We start from the raw sequence: 19,887 nt of genomic DNA, 5'->3' as shown, positions 1-19,887 counted from the left end.
GAGATGGAATAAGGAACCAGAGGGTTGGGTACACGGGAGTCCTCCAGGGTCATAGAGACTAGCATGACTGGGGCTAGGGAAGCCCATTTTTTAATTCCCCCCATGTATTAGTGACACTGTCTGACTGAAGCTCCCCAGAGTCCTCCTGGACCATAGAAGATAGCGACAAACAGTCTAAATAGCTCCCTGGGCAATGAGATTGGCTTCTCCATCTTGATTACTTGCTTCTTTCTGTGGTTTCACAGTCCAGACATGAGACCCCAAGGACCCTCCAGGGTCATAAAGACTGGAGTTTCCAAGGCTAGAGAGGCTGATTTCAGGGTCCTCAGTGCAATATTCCACCCCCTGTGTCTCAGGGACACAGTCTGAGCTCGGATCCTGCCCCCACCCAGAGCCAGGGGTAGATTCTCTCCGCAGGGACAGAGGCTGGTGGGAAAGTGAAGATTGGGGCCTTGTTATCAGCATCGAAAAATGTCACTTGGCCCCATTCACAGTCCAGACAAACCTGGATCCTCCTGGGGACCTGGCTCAGGGGTAGTATGGTTGCAGGGGAGGTGAGAGCCTGGAACAGACCCAACTACTGCACAGCCCAGATCCCCACTTCAGGGTTAAAGCTGACTTCTCCCTTCCTCCTCACAGACTCTTTTGCCACTCCCACAGCCCAGAATCCTCTGTCCCCCACCTCCACATCCCAGCAATATATCCCTGAAGTGAATCCCTCAGAGCCCAGCACACAGGCCCAGGAGTCAAATCTCTCTGGATTGTTCGGCAGATGTTGCCTGGTGTCTCCCCATTTCACACTTTTCTGATCCTCAGACAGGATGAGTCGGGGATGAGCCGTGTCTGGATCCAGAATCACATTCACTACGGGAGAGAGAGAATCAGAGTTCAGCCCTGGGGGAATCTGGGACCATTTCTCACACTCCCTAACATCCCTGCTTGGCAGTTCCTCAACCTGTGTAATGGGATCCACTTCTGTACTTTCTCATTTGAATATAGAGCCTGCAGCTCCCTGCTCCCCAGCTAGGGCTGGTTCATTCCCAGCAACAGAGACTTGGCAAGGAAGGTAGCAAAAGCTTGTAATTAGGAGAGTCCTGAGGAGGCAGGTACCAACTTTGAACCCCAGAGGGAGTCTCCTCCCATAAATGCATCCTCCACTGCCAGGCCTGGGAGCAGAGATGAATTCGCAGCACAGGGGAAGAGCCAATAGTTCAAGGCCAGTGAGCAGGAAGCAGGAGGTGGCAATGGGTGGGGCAGCCCCTTCCCAGCCCAGAGAGAAGGGAGGTCTGCAGGTGGCAGCACTAGAGAGACACCATCTCCCCAACCCACAAAGCAGCTGCAATGGCACAGTCCAGCCCTGCCCAAAGGAGAAGAGCCATGGGGAACAGTCTGTCCCCCAGGTGAAATGGGGAAGGGTGTGGCAACCAGGAGGCTCTCTCTCCTGACCACCTTGAAGGTAATATTGGAAAGGCTTGTCAATGTCAATACAAATTCTCAGATCACAATTAAGGTGGCTTTAGGGCTGGGCAGTGCAAGTGTCTCTGGTTATTGCTGTGTGGGAGAGTTGCTTTCATGGACATTTTCTGTTAATGGGAGGAAAAACTCCCCCAAAGCTCACCCTGGATGTGTGATCCCAGAGATCCTCCCTTCCCTGCTCTAGCTCAGGTGGGAAAGAGTCTGGAGGGGAAAAGGGTCACAGAGATTAGAGCACAGCGTCTCTGATTTACAACACCAGCCTGGGGAGCTGCTTCTCTCTCCTGAATGCCTGAGAATAAGCAGAGATGCCCTGGCAGTTCGTCCCCCTGGCTGCTGAGACTTTCTGTGGTGGCTGCTTTTCCCCTCCTTCCCAGCTGCATCTCCCTACTCTTCCACACCTTAGTGTGCAGGTGGTTGAATCCCCCTTGGTGCATCAGAGGATAGCCCTGGATGGTACAACCAGACTCAGAACTAGAGTGACTGGATGGAGCCCACAGTGCTCAGCCAGTGCACGGGGCTGCCCACCCTACATGTCCCCTCCTTTGTGTTCCAGAAGGTGAGGACAACCTAGCCTCTTGCTTCTCTTGCTTTCCTCAACCAGGTCCTGTGAGAAGGTGTTTCCCACTCATCCCTCACAGCTGGCCCTCTGTAACTCATCATCACCTCTTGCACCACAAGCCTCCCCAGCCACCTTTGACACGCCACCTGTATTGGCTGAAGGACATCCAGCTGGTCCACCTCTGTACCAGTCCCCGAGAACATCTGTACATGCTTGTGCTCCACACCATCCACTTCCTTGCCTTTGTGTTCCATCCTGACTCCAAATGGTGGGACCTACAGGAGAGAAAATGAGGAACTGTGGTGGGCCAGCCTGTACTCCACTTTTGTTCCACAGCCCACTGGGGATATTAGGTGGTGTGTCAGCTTGCAGCCCCTTTTCCAGCTCTTTTTGAACCTCTTACTAAAGTTCTGGCTGCAATATTCCCTGCACCTCCTGATGTATACACACCCCATTTGTGACTTCAGAAAGTGGCAAGACCTCCTTATTAATCTCCTCCTGGTGATGGCCAAGATGGCCACACATCACTGCAGGAGGACAAATCTGGAGGGAGGAAGAAGTGCTCTGAGACTGTGGCATGTATATCCATTCCCTTTTAAAATCATGTCTCCAGGCACAGTTCCCCTGGGCAGTGTTCACTGACTCCTTAGACACCTTTGAGGAGCAACAGATGCTCTCTGGGGTTCTCTGCTTGGTGTTCCCTTCTGGCTCCCTCATTTTTAACTTCTGACCTCTCTCCTTGTCCTGGTTTCTCTTTCATTGTCCCAAATACTCCATTGTTCCCTGGGCTTCATGGTTTCTCCCCCTTAGTTGAGGGGACGGGCCTTTAGCTTTGGGAAGGCGTAGATCCACCATGTCCCAGTACATGCAAATAGCATCTCCCTGCTTTTCCTGCTGGAGCTTCTCCTCTGAGGGTTAGAGAGGAAGGTGAGAACCTGAAGTTGCAGGGAGGGGAGTTAGAGGAGGAAGGTAATAGATATAAACCTGGGGGAAGCTCTATACTGAGCCTGTCCTTCTCTCCCTGGCCTGGGAGAAGAGAAGGGGATGGGTATTGGGGATGATCCACTCAGGCCAGAGAGTGGCTCCTTCTCCAGCCCAGAGAGCAGGGAGGATGTGGCAACATCACAGAGGGACCATATCTCTAACAGAGGAGAAAGAGAGCAACTCAAATGGGAGATCTCAGCCCAGCCCAGCTGAAGAGAAAGATGGGATGCTGGTGAAGAGCAATCGGAGCGAGCCTCTCACATAGGGGAAAAGAAAAAAATGTGGCAACCCTTTGAATTTAATATTTAAAGGGCTTACGGACATGTATGGAAATGCCAGGGTCAGCATTAATGATTGGTGAGGGAGAGTGTATCTACACAGCAGTTTAAGCCAGGGTCTGAGCCTGGGCTCAAGCCAAACCCTCATTGCATCCACACTGCAAATATGCTAATCTAGGGCTCTGATCCAGAGTCCCAGGACCCTGCAGGTCTGGAGGGTCAGAGCCCATGTTAAACTGGAACCCAGGGTCCAAGCCCTATTGGTTTCCTATGTGCATGCATCCGTGGCTTGACTTGGGTGTGGAAGTCTTCTGGGTGTATCCTATAGTTCCTGGAGGCAGAGGAGCAGTGCTACAGGCAGCCAGCACAGCATGCCAGACACAGCATTACTACCTGGCCGAGAGGTCCCCCTTCCTGCTCCTCCCACAGTGGTGGTGGAAGTTTCTCCTCCATGGTGGTGCACGGAGCTTGCCTGGAGCAGGGAGCAAAGTTAGGAGGTGGGTCATCCTTCCCTCAGCCATACTGAGCCGAGAGCTCTGCCACTTTTTCTCCCTGCAGGGCAGCTGCTATGGTCCCTGCTCTGCTCACTGGCCCTTACTCCAGGCCCTCCTGCCCTCTCTTGGGCTGCAGGTGCAGGGTCACCTGGGCAGCATGCACTGTTAGGGTGGTCAGTGGGAGCCAGCACCAAAACTTCTCCGCAGCATCCCAGAGGTCTGGGGGTGTGGTGATGGCAGGGATAAGGGATTCCCCAGGGTTGCTGGAACACACTGCATCCCAAGCCTTGGGGATGGATTTTGCCACTTTGCAGCAAGCAGCAGCCAGACTGGAATGTGTGTGTGTCTTCCCTCTGACACCTTCATTTTATGTCAAACTTCAAAACAAACTGAAAAAATCAAGCAAGCAAGCAAAAACTTGATCATTGATCATCGTATTTGAAAAATTAAGAATTACAAAGTTTCACTGTAATAGTTTGACACCCTGGAGACTGATGTCCTCATTATCCTTAGGACAGGCACCAGGGGCATGTTTTTGCCAATGTGACCGAGCCTAGAGCTGGAGAACCCAGTTATCCGACTAGACAGTAATTCAGTATAATGCCCTCTCAAATGGAGACAGCCACCAAATGAGCTAATTACGCGGCGTATGTACTCACGTGCTCCTTACGGGCACCCGCGTCCCATCAATAGCACCACCACAGTTAGGAAACAGGATTGGCAGTCGAGTTTCCCCCCAGTGCAGAAAATTCTTAACCTAGAGTTAAAATGCAGTGTTGATGCTCAAGCCCAGGATTCCCTGACAAGAGGTCAGCTGACTCAAATCCCTTACGCTTACATTGCTATGTAGGCCTAGCCTCAGAGTGTTTGTTGGTCAGGGAGAGTGTTTCTGTTCGTCAGTGGGTGCAGGGACTCAACACTAAGGATGGTATCAGGATTGTTTGTGTGATTTCGGCTTGGGATTTCTTAGTATTTCATGTTTCAGCGTAGCAGCCATGTTAGTCTGTATTTGCAAAAAGAAAAGGAGGACTTGTGGCACCTTAGAGACTAACCAATTTATTTGAGCATAAGCTTTCGTGAGCCACAGGTGCCACAAGTACTCCTTTTCTTTTAGTATTTCATGTTTTTGTTTTTATTTTTATTTTTAGGGGGGGGTGTCATGGTCAGTGTTGGTTTGGTTTGTACATTTATCTAGAAGTTCATGAAAATGTTTTCATGGGATTTTCCTCTTTATTTAATGATAATCTCCACCTGAAGTCTCACCTGGTCTGTGTGATCCTAAGGATTTCCCTCTTATTGTCTCCAGTTCAGATGACAGAATGTCTGGAGGGGGAAAGGATAAGACAGATGATATTTCATGCTGTCATATTTGTGACATCCTCACTCTTAATTGACATAATTGTATTTTAATTATGAGAGAAAAACAGTTGAAGAGAGACAGAGACACACCCAGATTTTTAACAAAGCTAATATGAATCATCCTATTTTCTCTTTCATTCAAGCGTCTCAAATCAACAGAACCAATATCCATGAAGCCTCAGAACCACTCAAAGAGACACTATGTGGAAGACAGATTTTCTGTTCCCTCATCCTCCAAACCCAGCTGATTTCTCATTCTCCTTTTACATTTTGTCATGAGCCAGGCCAGATCCTGCAAAGATTTTAGCATTAATGTAACTTTACAAACATTGGCCTCTTTCACATCAGTGGGATGCTGAGACTTTTCAGGATGAGGAGCCTGAATTGTGAGCTCTTTGGGTCTCAGTATATGTACAGAGCTCAGTATATGTACAGAGCTCAGCACAATGGGGCTTTCATTCTGCATAGACTGAAATACAAATAATCTTAAAATGATTTCATAAATGTGGAAACTGAGTCAGGGAGAGAATTGGCTCAATGGGCCTCATTCACCCCTGCACTGGTAAAAGGATGGGGGAAGCAGTTTGTGGTTCTCCTATTCAGTAGCTGCTGGGGTCAGTGCAGACATTGGCACAGGCTGCGGAAGTCCGGAGGTCCAGCCTGAGTTGCACCTCTGGTCCAGTGGCCCCTAGATGACTTCTCCCGGAGGCAGTGTCAAAGGCACAGCTTTACCCTGGCCACACCCCATTATTCCTGCTCCACCCCTTCCTCCTCTGCCCAGCCCTCAACAACTCCACTCTATTCCCTGCTTTCCCGGGAACACTCCTTGAGCCTGCAGCTGCTGTGGAGGAGCTGGAGGCACAAGAGGCTCCTGTGCTGCGAGGATTCCCCTGGGTTTACACCTTCCCTACAGCCCCTTTGGCCCACACAAGCTGCCACACGGGGCCAGAGCACAATGGTGAGCTGGGTCCACATTTCAAAAGTGGCCTTAAATTGAGGGTTTACGTTTTGGGTGCCGACCTTTAGGCCTTGTCTACACTGTTTTGTCGGCAAAAGGCAGCTTTCATTGACAAAACAGTGGAGGTGTACACACTACAATGCACCTCTTGGTGACAAAACTCTCCTGCTTTACTGACAAAATATAACCACCTCAATGGGAGGCATAGAGATTTTTGCAGCAAAGTTAGATCAACAAAGTGTCAGTGTAGACACTGTGTTTGTTACGTTGCTGTAACTGGCCTCCGGAAGGTATCTCACGATGCCCACCGTAACCGCTCTGCTCACTGTTTGGAAATCTGCTGCCATTCATCCAGCTATGTAGACATGTGTCCCTCCCCTTTCAAAGCCCCAGGAAGTCCCCCATACACAATGTGTCTCTCTTTCTCACATACACACTCCCCACACACACAGTCTCTCACACGCTCCGCCAACACATTCTCTCTCTCTCTCATGCACAACCCCCCCACATGCTGTCACACATGCTTCCCCCACACAAACACACACTTCTGTGGGCTTCTTGTATTACTGTTAGGGTTACCATATTTGAATATTCAAAAAAGAGGACACTACACTGGGGGGGGGGGAAGGGGGTATTTGCTTGCCCCACCTGCCCCCGCCCCAACTCCACCTCTTCCCCGCCCCCATTCCAACCCCTTCCCCAAAGTCCCCAACTCTGCCCCCTTTCTGCCCCATTGGACCCCGCCCGCTCCTGGCTCCCTCGCCGCTCGCCTCTTCACTGCCCACCGCTGGCTGGCCGCTCGCCTCTTCACCCTCCCCGCCTGCCACTTGCCTCCTCACCCACCCACCAGCCAGCCACTGGCTCCCTCGCCGCTCGCCTCTTCACCACCATGCCCCACTCGCCTACTCACCCCTCCTGCCGCAGGTCGCTCTGGCTCCTAGGATCAGGGGCAGCCAAGGGGGCTCCACGGGCTGCGCCCGCCACAAGCGTGAGCTCCGTGGCTCCCATTGGCCAGCACCAAAGAAAAGCACCAATGGGAGCTGCCGTAGCCATGGAGTGGGGCTTACAGGTGCCGGCAGCACGCAGAGAGCCCTCCCCCCCCACCCCTGACTCGACCCGACCCTAAGAGCCAGAGGCACCTTCCGGGGGGCGAGGTGGGGAGTCCCAGCGGTGCTTACCTGGGGCGGCTCCCAGGAAGCATCCGGAAGGTCCCTCTGGCTCCTAGGTTCGGGTCAGGTCGGGTCAGGGCGGGGGCGGAGGGCTCGCTGCCCGCTGCCGGCACCTGCAGGCCCTGCCCCCGCAGCTCTGATTGGGCAGGAGGCAGCACGCGGAGACCACCTCTGCCTCTGTGCCAAGGGGCCGCCCACACTGCAGGCTCCTGCCAGCGGGCAGGTGCCAGGAGCTGCCCCAGAAAGCGCCACCAGCCCCGGGACTTTGGTGTGTGTGGTGAGGTGAGCGGTCCCCAATATCGGGACAAAGGGCGTCCCAACCGATGTGGCAAAATCCCAGACGTTTTTAGATATTTAAAAATTCCTCCCAGATGGTGATTTAAGAACCAAAAAGCTGGACATGTCCGGGAAAATACGGACGTATGGTAACCCTAATTACTGTTCAGCAGTGTCAGTTTGGTCATATTATCAAGCGTTACTCTAAAAAGGGATCTAAGATGTGTAACTTTTCAGGCACACACAGAAATCATTACAAGGTTCATAGCACAGTGCAAAGAAACAATGCCAGGTTCAGCACACTACAGCAACACATGTTACTGTGGCTCAGTGTTAAAATGCTCCTTCAAGGCATCCTCCAGCCAAATAGCCCCCCATTGGGTTCCCCCTATAGCCTTGTGTTCAATACAAGCACAATACACAGCACAGCACAATCCTGAACAGCAGCGTAGTATCCATGCTTTCTGACAGTGATGGCTGGGGTGCAGGTTGCCAGGGCAGTTGAAAAATAGCTGGCCATACAGTAGGATGCCCATGGAACAATGAGATTGAGAAACCTTCATCATGTGACTCTCTACCTGCCTGCATGAGGCATTGCAAACCCTTCACAAAGCACCTTCTGACCAGTGGCACAGTGGGATAGCTACCCAGAGCTGTCTGTGTCAATGCAAAGCTACTATTGTGGATGTGCTTTGCCGACACAAGGAGCACAGTGTGGACATGCAACAGTGGTTTAATTATAGTAGTGGCTGTTTGTTGGCGTAACTGGAATCGACAAAACTCTGTAGTGTAGATAGACAAGGCCTTAGGCACCTGGGGCCCGGAGTTCCTTGGTAATGGGCACCTGCAGATCCTACGGACTCCAGCTGCATGTGGGGCTGCTAAAAAGCTCTGGAGCACATGCCCCGTAGTTCTGTAGTTGGAAGAGAGAAACTGAGGTACCCCAAATTTTGTACATTTTTACCTTAATGATTGTACCAAAGTTCACAGAGTGAAACAATGTGAAAGATCCTGGCACCTGGGCCCTTACTTCATCTGCTCAGTTTGTCTGCTTTCTACTTGTTATTAAATAGGTACATAATCTAATTGAACCAGTTGCCCAGAGCCCATCTCCACCCATAGTCCCAGAGACACACCCTGGTTTCCTTTCCTAGATCCCTTCTCAGTACCTTTGAACTTCCACAGAATCTCCATTAGAGCAATATTTCGCTGGGAGAAATCACTGAGTCTCTTTTCCAGCTCAGGAGAAATCTCCACTGGCTGGAGGAACTTCCCCTTCTCGCACCTGGAGAGGAAGAATTTCATGATATTATGTTTCTTTTAGTGACTCATTATAATTCCTTGCTAGTGGAAGTTGCTGCTCTTATGGGCCTGGAGTTAGAATTCCTCCACTTCTCCCAGTCTCAGAGCAGGCACAGCACTGGCCATGGCAGTGCAACCTTTCCCTAAAGGCCCCATTAATATTCTTCATCTCTGGCCTGGACAGAGCAGATCTGTACATCAAAGGGGAATCATGTTTTCATGACCAATTCACTCCTTCGCCTCCATGCACTAATACTAGTATGTTCCCATATTTCATGCGCACAGTGTTATCAGATTGTTCTTTCAGGAACTAGATTGAAACCTCAGGGGCCCCCGCCCCCACCAGTTCCTTCCACACAGGTCTCCAAACAGTCCTGAGGTGGTAAAGACTCTTGATTCCCGCTGTCCAGGGCATGATTGTAACCAGTGCCTTGAGCTGAAAGGCCCATATTGATCCTCGGGGTTCTGAGGCAGCCAATTCCCCAGGGATGTAACATCTCTAGGAAATACTGTAGGCCAATCTTTCCCACTGAATAGATAATTCAAGAGTCCTGTGTTAAAGGGTGAGGATTAAATGCATAAATGGGAATTACATTCTGAACGTGACCTTGCCCCATATATTTTGCTGCAGTGCCCTGGGGAACTATAGTAAAGAACAGCATTATCAGATACATAGATGAACATGATTTGTTGGGGAAGAGTCAACATGGTTTTTGTAAAGGGAAATCATGCACCACCAATCTACTAAAATTCTTTGAGGGGGTCAACAAACATGTGGATAAGGGGGATCCAGTGGATATAGTGTACTTAGATTTTCAGAAAGCCTTTGATAAGATCCCTCACCACAGGCTCTTAAGCAAAGTAAGCTGTCATGGGATAAGACGGAAGGTCCTCTCATGGATTAGTAACTGATTAAAAGATAGGAAACAAAGGGTAGGAACAAATTATCAGTTTTTAGAATGGAGAGAGATAAATAGTGGTGTTCCCCAGGGGTCTGTACTGGGATCAGTCCTATTCAACATATACATAAATGATCTGGGGTAAACAGTGAGGTGGCAAAATTTGCAGATAATGCAAAACTACTCAAGATAGTTAAGTACAAAGCAGACTGTGAAGAGTTACAAAGGGATCTCACAAAACTGGGTGACTGGGTAAAAAATTTGGCAGATGAAATTCACTACTGATAAATGCAGAGTAATACATATTGGAAAACATAATCCCATCTATAGTTATAAAATGAGGGGGTCTAAATTAGCTGCTATCACTCAAAAAAGAGATCCTGAAGTCATTGTGGATAGTTCTCTGAAAATATCCCCTCGATGTGCAGTGATAGTCAAAAAAGCTAACTATGTTGGGAATCATTAAGAAAGAGATAGATAATACAACAGAAAATATCACATTGCGTCTATATAAATCCATGCAAAATCTTGAAAATTGCATGCAGACCTGGTCACCCCATCTCAAAAAAGGTTCAGAAAAGCACTACAAAAATGATACTGGTTATGGAACAGCTTCCATATGAGGAGAGATTAATAAGACTGGGACATTTCATCTTAGAAAACAGACGGCTAAGAGGGGGGCTATGATAGAGGTCTTTAAAATCATGACTGGTGTGGAGAGAGTAAATAAGAAAGTGTTATTTACTCCTTCTCATAATGCAAGAACTAGGGGGTCACCAAATGAAATTAATAGACAGCAGTTTTAAAACAAACAAAAGGAAGTATTTCTTCACACAACGCACAGTCAACCTGTGGAACTCTTTGCCAGAGGATGTTGTGAAGGCCAAGACACAAACAGGGTTAAAGAAAGAACTAGATAAGTTCATGGAGCATACGTCCATCAGTGGCTATAAACCAGCTTGGTGTTCCTAGCCTGTGTTTGGCAGATGCTGGGAATGGTGACAGGGGATGGATCACTTGACGATAACCTGTTCTGTTCATTCCCTCTGGGGCACCTGGCATTGGCTGCTGTTGGAAGACAGGATACTGGTCTGACCTAGTATGGCCATTCTTATATTTTTATGAAATGTAGAGTCGATACACTCTCCAAGCCCTTTCACAGCATCGTGAAGAATGAGGGGAAGTGAAATAGAGCCACATACCTGCTCAAGGTGCTTCTGACATCCTAGAGAGGAAAGAGACAGAAAAACAATTTTAGTCCCAAATGCCGCCCACTGGGGATCCCAGAGAAGGGATTTTGCAGATATGGGTAAAAGAGGCCCTGCCTTGGCCCTAGGGCCATGGATTTGCTGAGTTAATGTCATCTCTAATATAAATGAGTCTGTAATTCTTCAAAGAGAAACAATAATTCACATTTCAGGAATGCACACACTGAATTACACTGTGACCTCTGACTGCTGGTCTCCAGTGCCCATGATTCAGGAGCTGTCCTATCCCTGTGTTTGGATCAGGGATGTTTATAACTCAGTCTCACCCGCAGGAATTCACTTGCTGGCTTCTGACACTTCCCCTCCAGATCACTGATCAAGTTGCTGAGACGGGAAATCTCCTCAGACATTTTAATGACATTGTCATTCTGTATCTTCACAATCGCCTTTTCCAGATTTTCCAGCTGGGCCAGCAGGAGGTGCTCTTCTTCTTCTAGAAACTGCCGCAGTTGCTGAAATTCAGATACAACCTTCTGCCTCTTGTTTTGTGTCTGTATCTATTTTTTTTAAAAGAAAGGAAAGGTAAGGGTTAGAGAGAGAGTCTAGGGTCCGTTCATGGAGTGCTGATTCTGCAGGAGGGAGAATTTCTTTGAAAATTCTGTGATGTCTAACACATGATTATACCCTGTCGTTACTAGGGAGAGGATTTTCTACCACTTTCCCATTTGTCCCTAACATTTTTTCATGGTATGTTTCTATGTCTGACATAGTCAGCACACTGTGTTAAGCCAGACCCAGAGCAGCAGCCAGCAGGACTGAGCACTACATTAACAGAGATGCGAGGGGAGAGAAATAATTAACAATGCAAGAAATGTCTGCAGACTCAGGCAGATAGCACTGCACGAGACATAGTCTGCTCACCTTGGGAGGAGTTTTGTGAAAGACACAAGGGCTAGAAATTAACTCATTAATTGGAATGGAAGCTTAGATTCTACAGAATATGATGTGGTCCTGCTCCTGAGAGAGGATTTCTCAGGGCCGGTGTGTGTATGTGTGCAAAGACATAGGACTCTAACACAGACATCCATGCCCATGAAGAAACACAAAGCCCACATTCCCCAAGTCCATGGAGGAAGCTGCTTACAAACAGATGTCCTACCAGGTGCACCCGCAAAGGGAAGCCAAGGGGCCTGGCCCATCCACTTTTCACCACAGACCCAGCCATCTACCGCTCCTCTTCTCCCCGAGGTCCAGCCTCCCGGCCAGGCTGGAAGCTGGAGCCCGGCCAGGGTAAAAGAGGCCCAGGGAGCCCAGGCTGCTGGGAGAAGCCATGGGTGGGGGGTCCCGAGACCAGCTTCCTAACAGATGGCCCACTGCAAGTCCCTGCAAGTTAATAACAATGGGCACCTACCAGATACTCCAGGCTTTAAACCTCTCCAGTCACTTTAAATCTCAGAAGCTTTTCTCTCTCTTCCTTCAGAATCTCCAAATGGGCCTGAATCTTTTCCTGAAGAAACAGAAATGATTTTGGGAGGTTTCATTTTGAGAGTGCTTGGGGTGGGGTGGGGGTTTCCATATCAAACCGAAGGCTCTGTAGGTGACTGTTAACCCTACCAGGTTTATGACATCAGGAACACCAAGGAAATGAAACCTCATTAACAGAGACAGCTTTACATTGCTTTACACTGTGAGTGAGATGAACGCACTCAGTGTCGTGTGTAGAACTCTTCTGTCAAAGGTACTTACCTGGGATGGGGCAGTGTCCTATTGCCAGTGAATGATTTTAGAAGTGTGTAGCCAGGAATGGGGTAGGTATTCTCTTTAAATCTATATTTCCTTCTATGAAGGAGAAGAGAAAGTGCCGACTGTCACAGCAGGGATCAAAGAAAACCTTTGGGTTCAGCTAGCCCTGCCCCGTTATACCTGCAGCCAATGCCAGGCCTGGAGGGAGGAGAAAAGAAGGGAGCCAGCTCAGCCAGGGGATGACTGGTGAGGGGGCAGGAGCTCCCTGTTTGCCTGCCTGAAGGGACGGAGTAGCGACTTGCCAGCCAACGCAGCCACTGGAGGCAAGTAAGCCAAGGGGAGCCTGCAGATAAGCCCCAACTGTGGGGCAACTGGACTAGTGGGGCTGTGCCCCAAACTAAAGAGACTTTAGAAGGAAGCAGCCTGAGGAAACTGGTTTTGAAGGCCCCCCCTGCCCCCCCGACAGGGAGAGAGAGACTCATCTCCCCTGTTTAGGGGTTGAACCACACAGGGCCCTGGGCTGGGACCTGATGGAGGGGGTGTTTGACCCAGATCCCCCTAAATCCCCTTTGAGCAACAAACTAGCCACTAGTTCATCTGGCCATTGAAAGCTCTATCACACCTTGCTTTTAAAGATTGGGGCTGTGGTGGGAAACTGCACATGAGTAACCTTATCTGCCTTTTAGCTAGTATTTGTTTCTTTATATACATTACACATGATTAAAATTTCACTCACTCATTTCACCCAGATGGGAGAGCAGAGTAGGGTTAGTGATTCAAATTTAGGGTCATTGGATCAAGATATTCCTGAGATACAGCTTGTTCCAAAACACAAAACAGAATGACAACAAAATGAAATAAAAACACAGTATTTCATGAAATTCATAGATTCTATCCACCCTGGACACAAATCTCAGACTGAAATGTAAACCTGTGGGTAACATTCACCTCCACCAAAGTTTCTTTATAATTATAATTATTTATTGTTTCGTCTGAAGAAATGTCAGTGGTGATATGGGGGTAAGTGGCAGAGGAAGTTGGGGGGGGGGCTTGGCACGGGTGGGCTGTCAACCCCAAATTCTCCGTAGGTCTTTCTGTTATTTTCTTGTCACAGTATTGTATCAGCTGTAAAATGTAGATGAGAACTACAAATGTCTAAGTGATCATTAACTCTTACAACAAGTCTCTTTCCATTTAAAATACTAGGAAATTAAATAGCAAAACAAACAAACAAGCAAAACCCCCAGGCAAACAAAGAACCCCACAACTTTGTTAAAGGAGAGTTCGGGTTGCTCATTGACATCAAAAGTTCAAGTTCATCAAAACTAAAATTTCTGAAAACCAGGAAATAAAGAGTTAATGTAAATGGCAACACAGCCTCAGCTCTGCCCTCTTTGCAGGATGACCCAGAACCCCCATCCTGCACGCTGGCACTCTGCCTTTGCAGATGGTGCAGAGCACTCAGGGAATAGGGCACATGACAACTGTAACACAGACTCAAACACTTTCTTCTTGCTAAAGTACAACTTGATTTTGGTGAGCTTTACTGGCCAGGAGCTACCTACGTCTGTTCTATGCTCAAACACTGAGTCTGTTCCCATGTGTGTCGAATTTTATAATCCTTCCTGCCCTTTTACAACCCTTTCTCACAAGATTGCATTCAACACTGTACTTTCACTTCTCATTCAACACACAGACAGCTCTCCTCTCCCACCACCCTGCTGACAAGCCCCATGGCAAGAAGATCCCCTGGGTCCTGCTGCTGACTGAACCTCCCTAACTCAGTGCTGGAATGATGCATACTGGATCCCTCAAGGTACATGTGCAGCTCTGTCCTTTGATAACAGACATGGGGGCTTCAAACCCAGATCTCACATCACAGTCACAGCTCTGAGACGCTCCTCAAACTAATCCCCAGCTCTCCGCATATCACAATCACAGCTTGTCATAAATATAAAGGGAAGGGTAACCACCTTCCTGTTTCCAATACTATAAAATCCCTCCTGGCCAGAGGCAACATCCTGTTACCTGTAAAGGGTTAAGAAGCTCAGCTAACCTGGCTGGCACCTGACCCAAAGGACCAATAAGGGGACAAGATACTTTCAAATCTTGGGGGAAGGCTTTTGTTTGCGCTTTTAGTTTATGTGTTGTTCTCTCTTGGGACTGAGAGAGGCCAGACAGAAATCCATCTTCTCCAACCCATCCTAATCCAAGTCTCCAATATTGCAACCAGTATAGATAAGCCATGCAAGGCGGATTAGTTTATCTTTTGTTTTATGTGAATTTTCCCTGCGTTAAGAGGGAGGTTTATTCCTGTTTTCCGTAACTTTAAGGTTTTGCCCAGAGGGGGATCCTCTGTGTTTTGAATCTGAATACCCTGTAAAGTACTTTCCATCCTGATTTTACAGAGATGATTTTTACCTTTCTTTTTTTTTTTAATAAAATCCTTCTTTTAAGAACCTGACTGATGTTTCCATTGTTCCAAGACCCAGGGGTTTGGGTCTTTGATCATTTTGTAACCAATTGGTTAGGATGTTATTCTCAAGCCTCCCCAGGAAAGGGTGTGTGTAGGGCTTGGGGGGATATTTTGGGGGAAGACGTCTCCAAGTGGTCTCTTCCCTGATTCTTTGTTAAATCGCTGGGAGGTGGCAGCGTACCAGGTTTTAACCTAAGCTGGTAGAAATAAGCTTAGGGGGTCTTTCGTGTGGGTCCCCACATCTGTACCCTAGAGTTCAGAGTGGGGAAGGATCCCTGACACAGCTCACTTAAGTTACTCCAACTGATTTCTTCACCATTCAGTACAGCTACACCTAACACATTGAATGCAGCTGGGGTGCATGCAGATAATTCTCAGTGACTATTCCCAACTCCAGCGGGCAGGGTGAAGGTTGCACTGGCATGGACCTTAACTCTCTATTTCCTGGTTTTCAGTAGAAAGCGTTTTGATGAACTTGAGATTGTGGCAGGGCCTGAGCTGTCACTGGGAAACCTTAACTCTGTTAACAAAGGTTTGTTGGCTGGGTGGTTAGTGTTTTCATCACTCAATTTATTATAGCCCACAAGAAGAGCAGGAAGAAGGGGCACTTCAAAATCTTTGCTGGAGTCAGATAACTTGGGACCCTGAAAGCTGGAGACTGCTGGTACAGACACTTCCAACTCAGTGGGACTGTGGCCGTTTCTTTAAGAGAGGACTCGAATCTCCCCACATGACAGGAGTAGAAATTGCTGCCACTTTCCAGCTTCTATCTACCTCTGCACATGCTGCAAGAGGAGAGTGTGTTTATCAGTTTGGTACAAAAACCGATTTCCTTAAAGAAGCGTAAGGAAAAGCGATGAGAACACGCTGCTGCTATTTTATAGCCAGAATGAATTGATAAACTGAAATAGTGTTTTAAATGGTAACGATCTCAATAAAACCAATGAGGTCAGATCACACCTGTCATAAATATAAAGGCAAGGGTACCCATCCTTCTGTATACAGAACTATAAAATCCCTCCTGGCCAGAGACAAATCCCTTTCACCTGTAAAGGGTTAAGAAGCTAAGATAACCTTGCTAGCACATGACCAATGAGGAGACAAGATACTTTCAAAGCTGGGGGGGGGGGGACAAAGGGTCTGTCTGTCTGTCTGTGTGATGCTTTTGGGGGGAACAGATCAGGAATGCAGCTCAGAACTCCTGTAAAAAGTTAGTAAGTAATCTAGCTAGAAATGGATTAGATTTCCTTTTGTTCAATGGCCGGTAAAATAGGCTGTGCTGAATGGAATGTATATTCCTGTTTTTGTGTCTTTTTGTAACTTAAGGTTTTGCCCAGAGGGATTCTCTATGTTTTGAATCTGATTACCTGTAAGGTATTTACCATTCTGATTTTACAGAGGTGATTCTTTTACCTTTTCTTTAATTAAAAAATTCTTCTTTTAAGAACCCGATTGCTTTTTCATTGTTCTTAAGATCCAAGGGTTTGGGTCTGTGTTCACCTGTACAAATTGGTGAGGACTTTTATCAAGCCTTCCCCAGGAAAGGGGGTCTAGGGCCTGGGAGGATATCTGGGGGGGAAGACATCTGCAAGTGGGCTCTTTCTCTGTTCTTTGTTTAACATGCTTGGTGGTGGCAGCATAGTGTTCAAGGACAAGGCAAAGTTTGTACCTTGGGGAAGTTTTTAACCTAAGCTGGTAAGAATAAGCTTAGGGGGCCTTTCATGCAGGTCCCCACAACTGTACCCTAGAGTTCAGAGTGGGGAAGGAACCTTGACAACACCCGCATGGGTGTTGCATTGCATAGGCTGGGGAAGGCTGTGCCTACCCAAATAGCCTTGTGTGGCCCTGCCCATGCTCCTCCTCAAAGCCCTGCTTGCCCTTCCTTCTTGGCCCCAGCCCAGGCAGGCTACTCCTCTTCAGGGAAGCAGCATGCTGGGGATGGGGCTAGGGCGGCCAGGACTTGGCGTAGCTGTGGCTGCCCAGTGCTGGGGGGCGTCAGGCACTGAGGCCATGCCGCCTGCTGCTTGGGGGAGGGAGGGGAATGGAGGTGCTGAGGTGGCCTGTCCTGTGTGTGGGGTGGCCGGGGGTGGTGGTGGTGGTGGTTGCATGCCACCCACCCTGTGCTGGGGACCTGGGGGGGCACGCACCACCTGCCCACCCTGTGCTGCGGGGTGGGGGAGCACATGCCGCCTGCCCTCCCTGTGCTCTGGGTTGGGGGGGCTGGCAGACATGGAGAGGGGGGCTTCGGCAGGGGAAGGGGGTGGATCCTAGGGGAAGGGGAGTGGGGCTGGCCGGAAGGGGGGTGAAGAGGGGCAGGGGGCTCTGAGAGCCAGAGGGCACTGAGGGGTTAACAGCGATGTGTGAGGGGGCAGGAGGGTGGTGAACAGGGAAGCACAGGCAGGATGGGGCCATGGAGATGTGGGGCTGCTGAAGAGATGCTGAGGGAATACTCAGAAATCAGGGGGCGGGGGAGAATTCTGGGGCTCAGGGGAACAGAGCTGGAATAGAGGGAAACTCTCAGTGGCGGGATAAAGAGAAGGAAAGGGTGGGATGTGTGGAGAGGGGCTGTGGGGAGGCTCGAGGGAGAATATGAGAGCAAGCTGAGACTGGCTGGAGAAGGGAGAGCCAGAGGGTAGGAGAAGGGAGGGGGATGGTGAGAGATAAAATAGCAGCTCCCCCAGCCCATGGGGTAGGAGAGGGGCAGGGGGGAATCTTTTCCCCTAGAAATGGTCAAACAAGCAGGGGGGAAGTGATAAGTGGCTCATCTGCAAACGAATAAAGAATTAGCCCCAGCCTTTTGGGGCTTTCCTTGGTCCAGATGTTGCTTCCCTTTTGGAGATTTCACAAGCTTCATAAGAAGTTCCAATTCATCTTTCAAATTCAAATATGTCTGACATTGATGCTAAGACATAATTATTTCTGACTTCTGACTCAAGCCTATCTGCACCCACATTTTGGTGAAACAAAATTTTGCCCAACTCCATGCTTGCCACCCCTTCTTGTCTTTCCCCCTGCCCGCCCGCAGATCTGTTACTGTTCAGGTTCAGTTTGGATGAGCTATTGCCAGCAGGAGAGTGAGTTTGTGTGTGTGTGTGTGCCCCTGGGGAAAAAAAAATGGGGGGGGGGTGAGACAGCCTGGATTTGTGCTAGACATGGCCCACCTTGATTACTATGCACATTGTAGGGAGAGTGGTCACTTTGGATTAGCTATTACCAGCAGGAGAGTGAGTTTGTGTGTGTATGGGGGTGGGGGGGTGAGAAAACCTGAATTTGTGCTGGAAATGGCCCACCTTGATTATCATGCACATTGTAGGGAGAGTGGTCACTTTGGATGAGCTATTACCAGCAGGATAGTGAGTTTGTGTGTGTGGTTTTTGGGAGGGGGGGTGAGGGGGTGAGAGAACCTGGATTTGTGCTGGAAATGGCCCAAATTGATGATCACTTTAGATAAGCTATTACCAGCAGGACAGTGGGGTGGGAGGAGGTGTTGTTTCATATTCTCTGTGTGTATATAAAGTCTGCTGCAGTTTCCACGGTATGCATCCGATGAAGTGAGCTGTAGCTCACGAAAGCTCATGCTCAAAGAAATTGGTTAGTCTCTAAGGTGCCACAAGTACTCATTTTCTTTTTGCGAATACAGACTAACACGGCTGTTACTCTGAAACAGTTGATTGCTCCCATTGTGGGAAAATCACCAGCCCATTGTGTATTTTGTTTTCATCTCTCAAAATGAAAATAAGATGACCGTAATTTTTTTTAAATGATGAGCTTAAAAAATGCGAAATCTTAATTTTAACTGGACACACACACACACTTTTTTCTTTCAGTTCAGTGCAGGTTCAATCAGTAAAACAAAATTATGCTTCAGGTTCAGCTCCAGTTCCAGTACGAAATCCCGGTTTGAACTAGTTCTCCGGTTCCAGTGTGAGACCAGATGGGCAAATGAGATCAGCATCGGAGCCAAAGGGAGTTGGCGGCAGCTTCCCTGGGCCCAGGGCAGGGAATCGCAGCCAGCTCCGCTGGGAGCAGCCTGGGGCCAAACCCTCCCCCTGCAGCCAGGATGGCACCGGGGGGGCACCTCTCCCTGTGGGGATGGGCAGGTCTCTCTTACCTTCCCTCCAAGCGGTGCCCTCCCCAGGAGCAGGGGCTGGAGCCCGGGATGGGGGGTCCTGGCCAGTCTGGGGTCTCTGCACCGGGAGAGGCTCCTGGGAGCAGCGGGAATCTTACTGCTGGAAATTCCCCTCTCCCAGCTGCAGCCAGGGCCCCGGGGTCCCCAGCAGCAGCCGCCGGGGCTCGGGGATCTTGCAAGGAGCATGGCCCCCCCACAGCGCCCCAGAGTCACTGCAGCGAGAGCGATTCACTTCCTGCTGCTGGACTGGGTGACCCCAGCGATCACTGCAGCCCCCAGGGACAGTCAGGTCGATGCTGATCTCATTTGCTGGGAGCCAAAGGGCTCCCTTTGGCTTCTTTGTTATGTAACTGCTTGTTTGGGGGCTTTGGGTGGGGTGGGGAGGCTTCTATTAGGAAGCCTATAATGGCTTCTTTGTACTTGCCCATTCATTTCTCTCAGTAGAGGGTTGCTTTTCTTAAAGAAGCCTGTTGCTTGTTTTGCCATTGAAGTGTGTGGCTTGTTTGGGGCTTGGTGAGTGGGACTGGGCGGTGCCTCCGAAATGGGATTGGCTTGCTTTGGGCTTGCTGGGAAAGGG

At 49.1% G+C, this 19,887-nt stretch overlaps 1 protein-coding gene and 1 long non-coding RNA gene across 2 annotated transcripts; both read right to left on the bottom strand.

Moving 5' to 3' along the window:
- Positions 1-11,372, bottom strand: LOC144929115 (E3 ubiquitin-protein ligase TRIM39-like). The gene is made up of 6 exons (XM_078848365.1): positions 11,289-11,372; positions 10,957-10,979; positions 8,723-8,838; positions 5,055-5,114; positions 2,182-2,310; positions 1-864 (listed from the first exon to the last, which is right to left on the bottom strand). Exons 1-6 carry the CDS (start codon positions 11,370-11,372, stop codon positions 578-580), a joined length of 699 nt encoding a protein of 232 aa, XP_078704491.1. The 3' UTR covers positions 1-577.
- Positions 11,373-11,414: 42 nt separating this feature from the next.
- Positions 11,415-19,474, bottom strand: LOC144929474 (uncharacterized). The gene is made up of 3 exons (XR_013634702.1): positions 19,293-19,474; positions 12,374-12,469; positions 11,415-11,519 (listed from the first exon to the last, which is right to left on the bottom strand). It is a non-coding gene; the product is annotated as an uncharacterized LOC144929474 (long non-coding RNA).
- Positions 19,475-19,887: the final 413 nt, after the last annotated feature.

Source organism: Lepidochelys kempii, chromosome 14 (assembly GCF_965140285.1).
Source record: "Lepidochelys kempii isolate rLepKem1 chromosome 14, rLepKem1.hap1, whole genome shotgun sequence".
In the NCBI taxonomy this organism is placed as follows: domain Eukaryota; kingdom Metazoa; phylum Chordata; order Testudines; family Cheloniidae; genus Lepidochelys; species Lepidochelys kempii.
Note: the sequence above shows the minus strand (reverse complement) of the source record. Positions and strands in the feature narration are given on the sequence as shown.

Coding starts and splice junctions, on each gene's coding strand:
- LOC144929115 (XM_078848365.1), bottom strand. CDS start 11,372: ATGTCTGAGGAGATTTCCCGTCTCAGCAACTTGATCAGTGATCTGGAG. Junction 8,839..10,956: donor GTCAGAAGCACCTTGAGCAG/GTATGTGGCTCT, acceptor CTTCCTCTCCAG/GTGCGAGAAGGGGAAGTTCC. Junction 2,311..5,054: donor CTTAGGATCACACAGACCAG/GTGAGACTTCAG, acceptor TCTCTCCTGTAG/GTCCCACCATTTGGAGTCAG.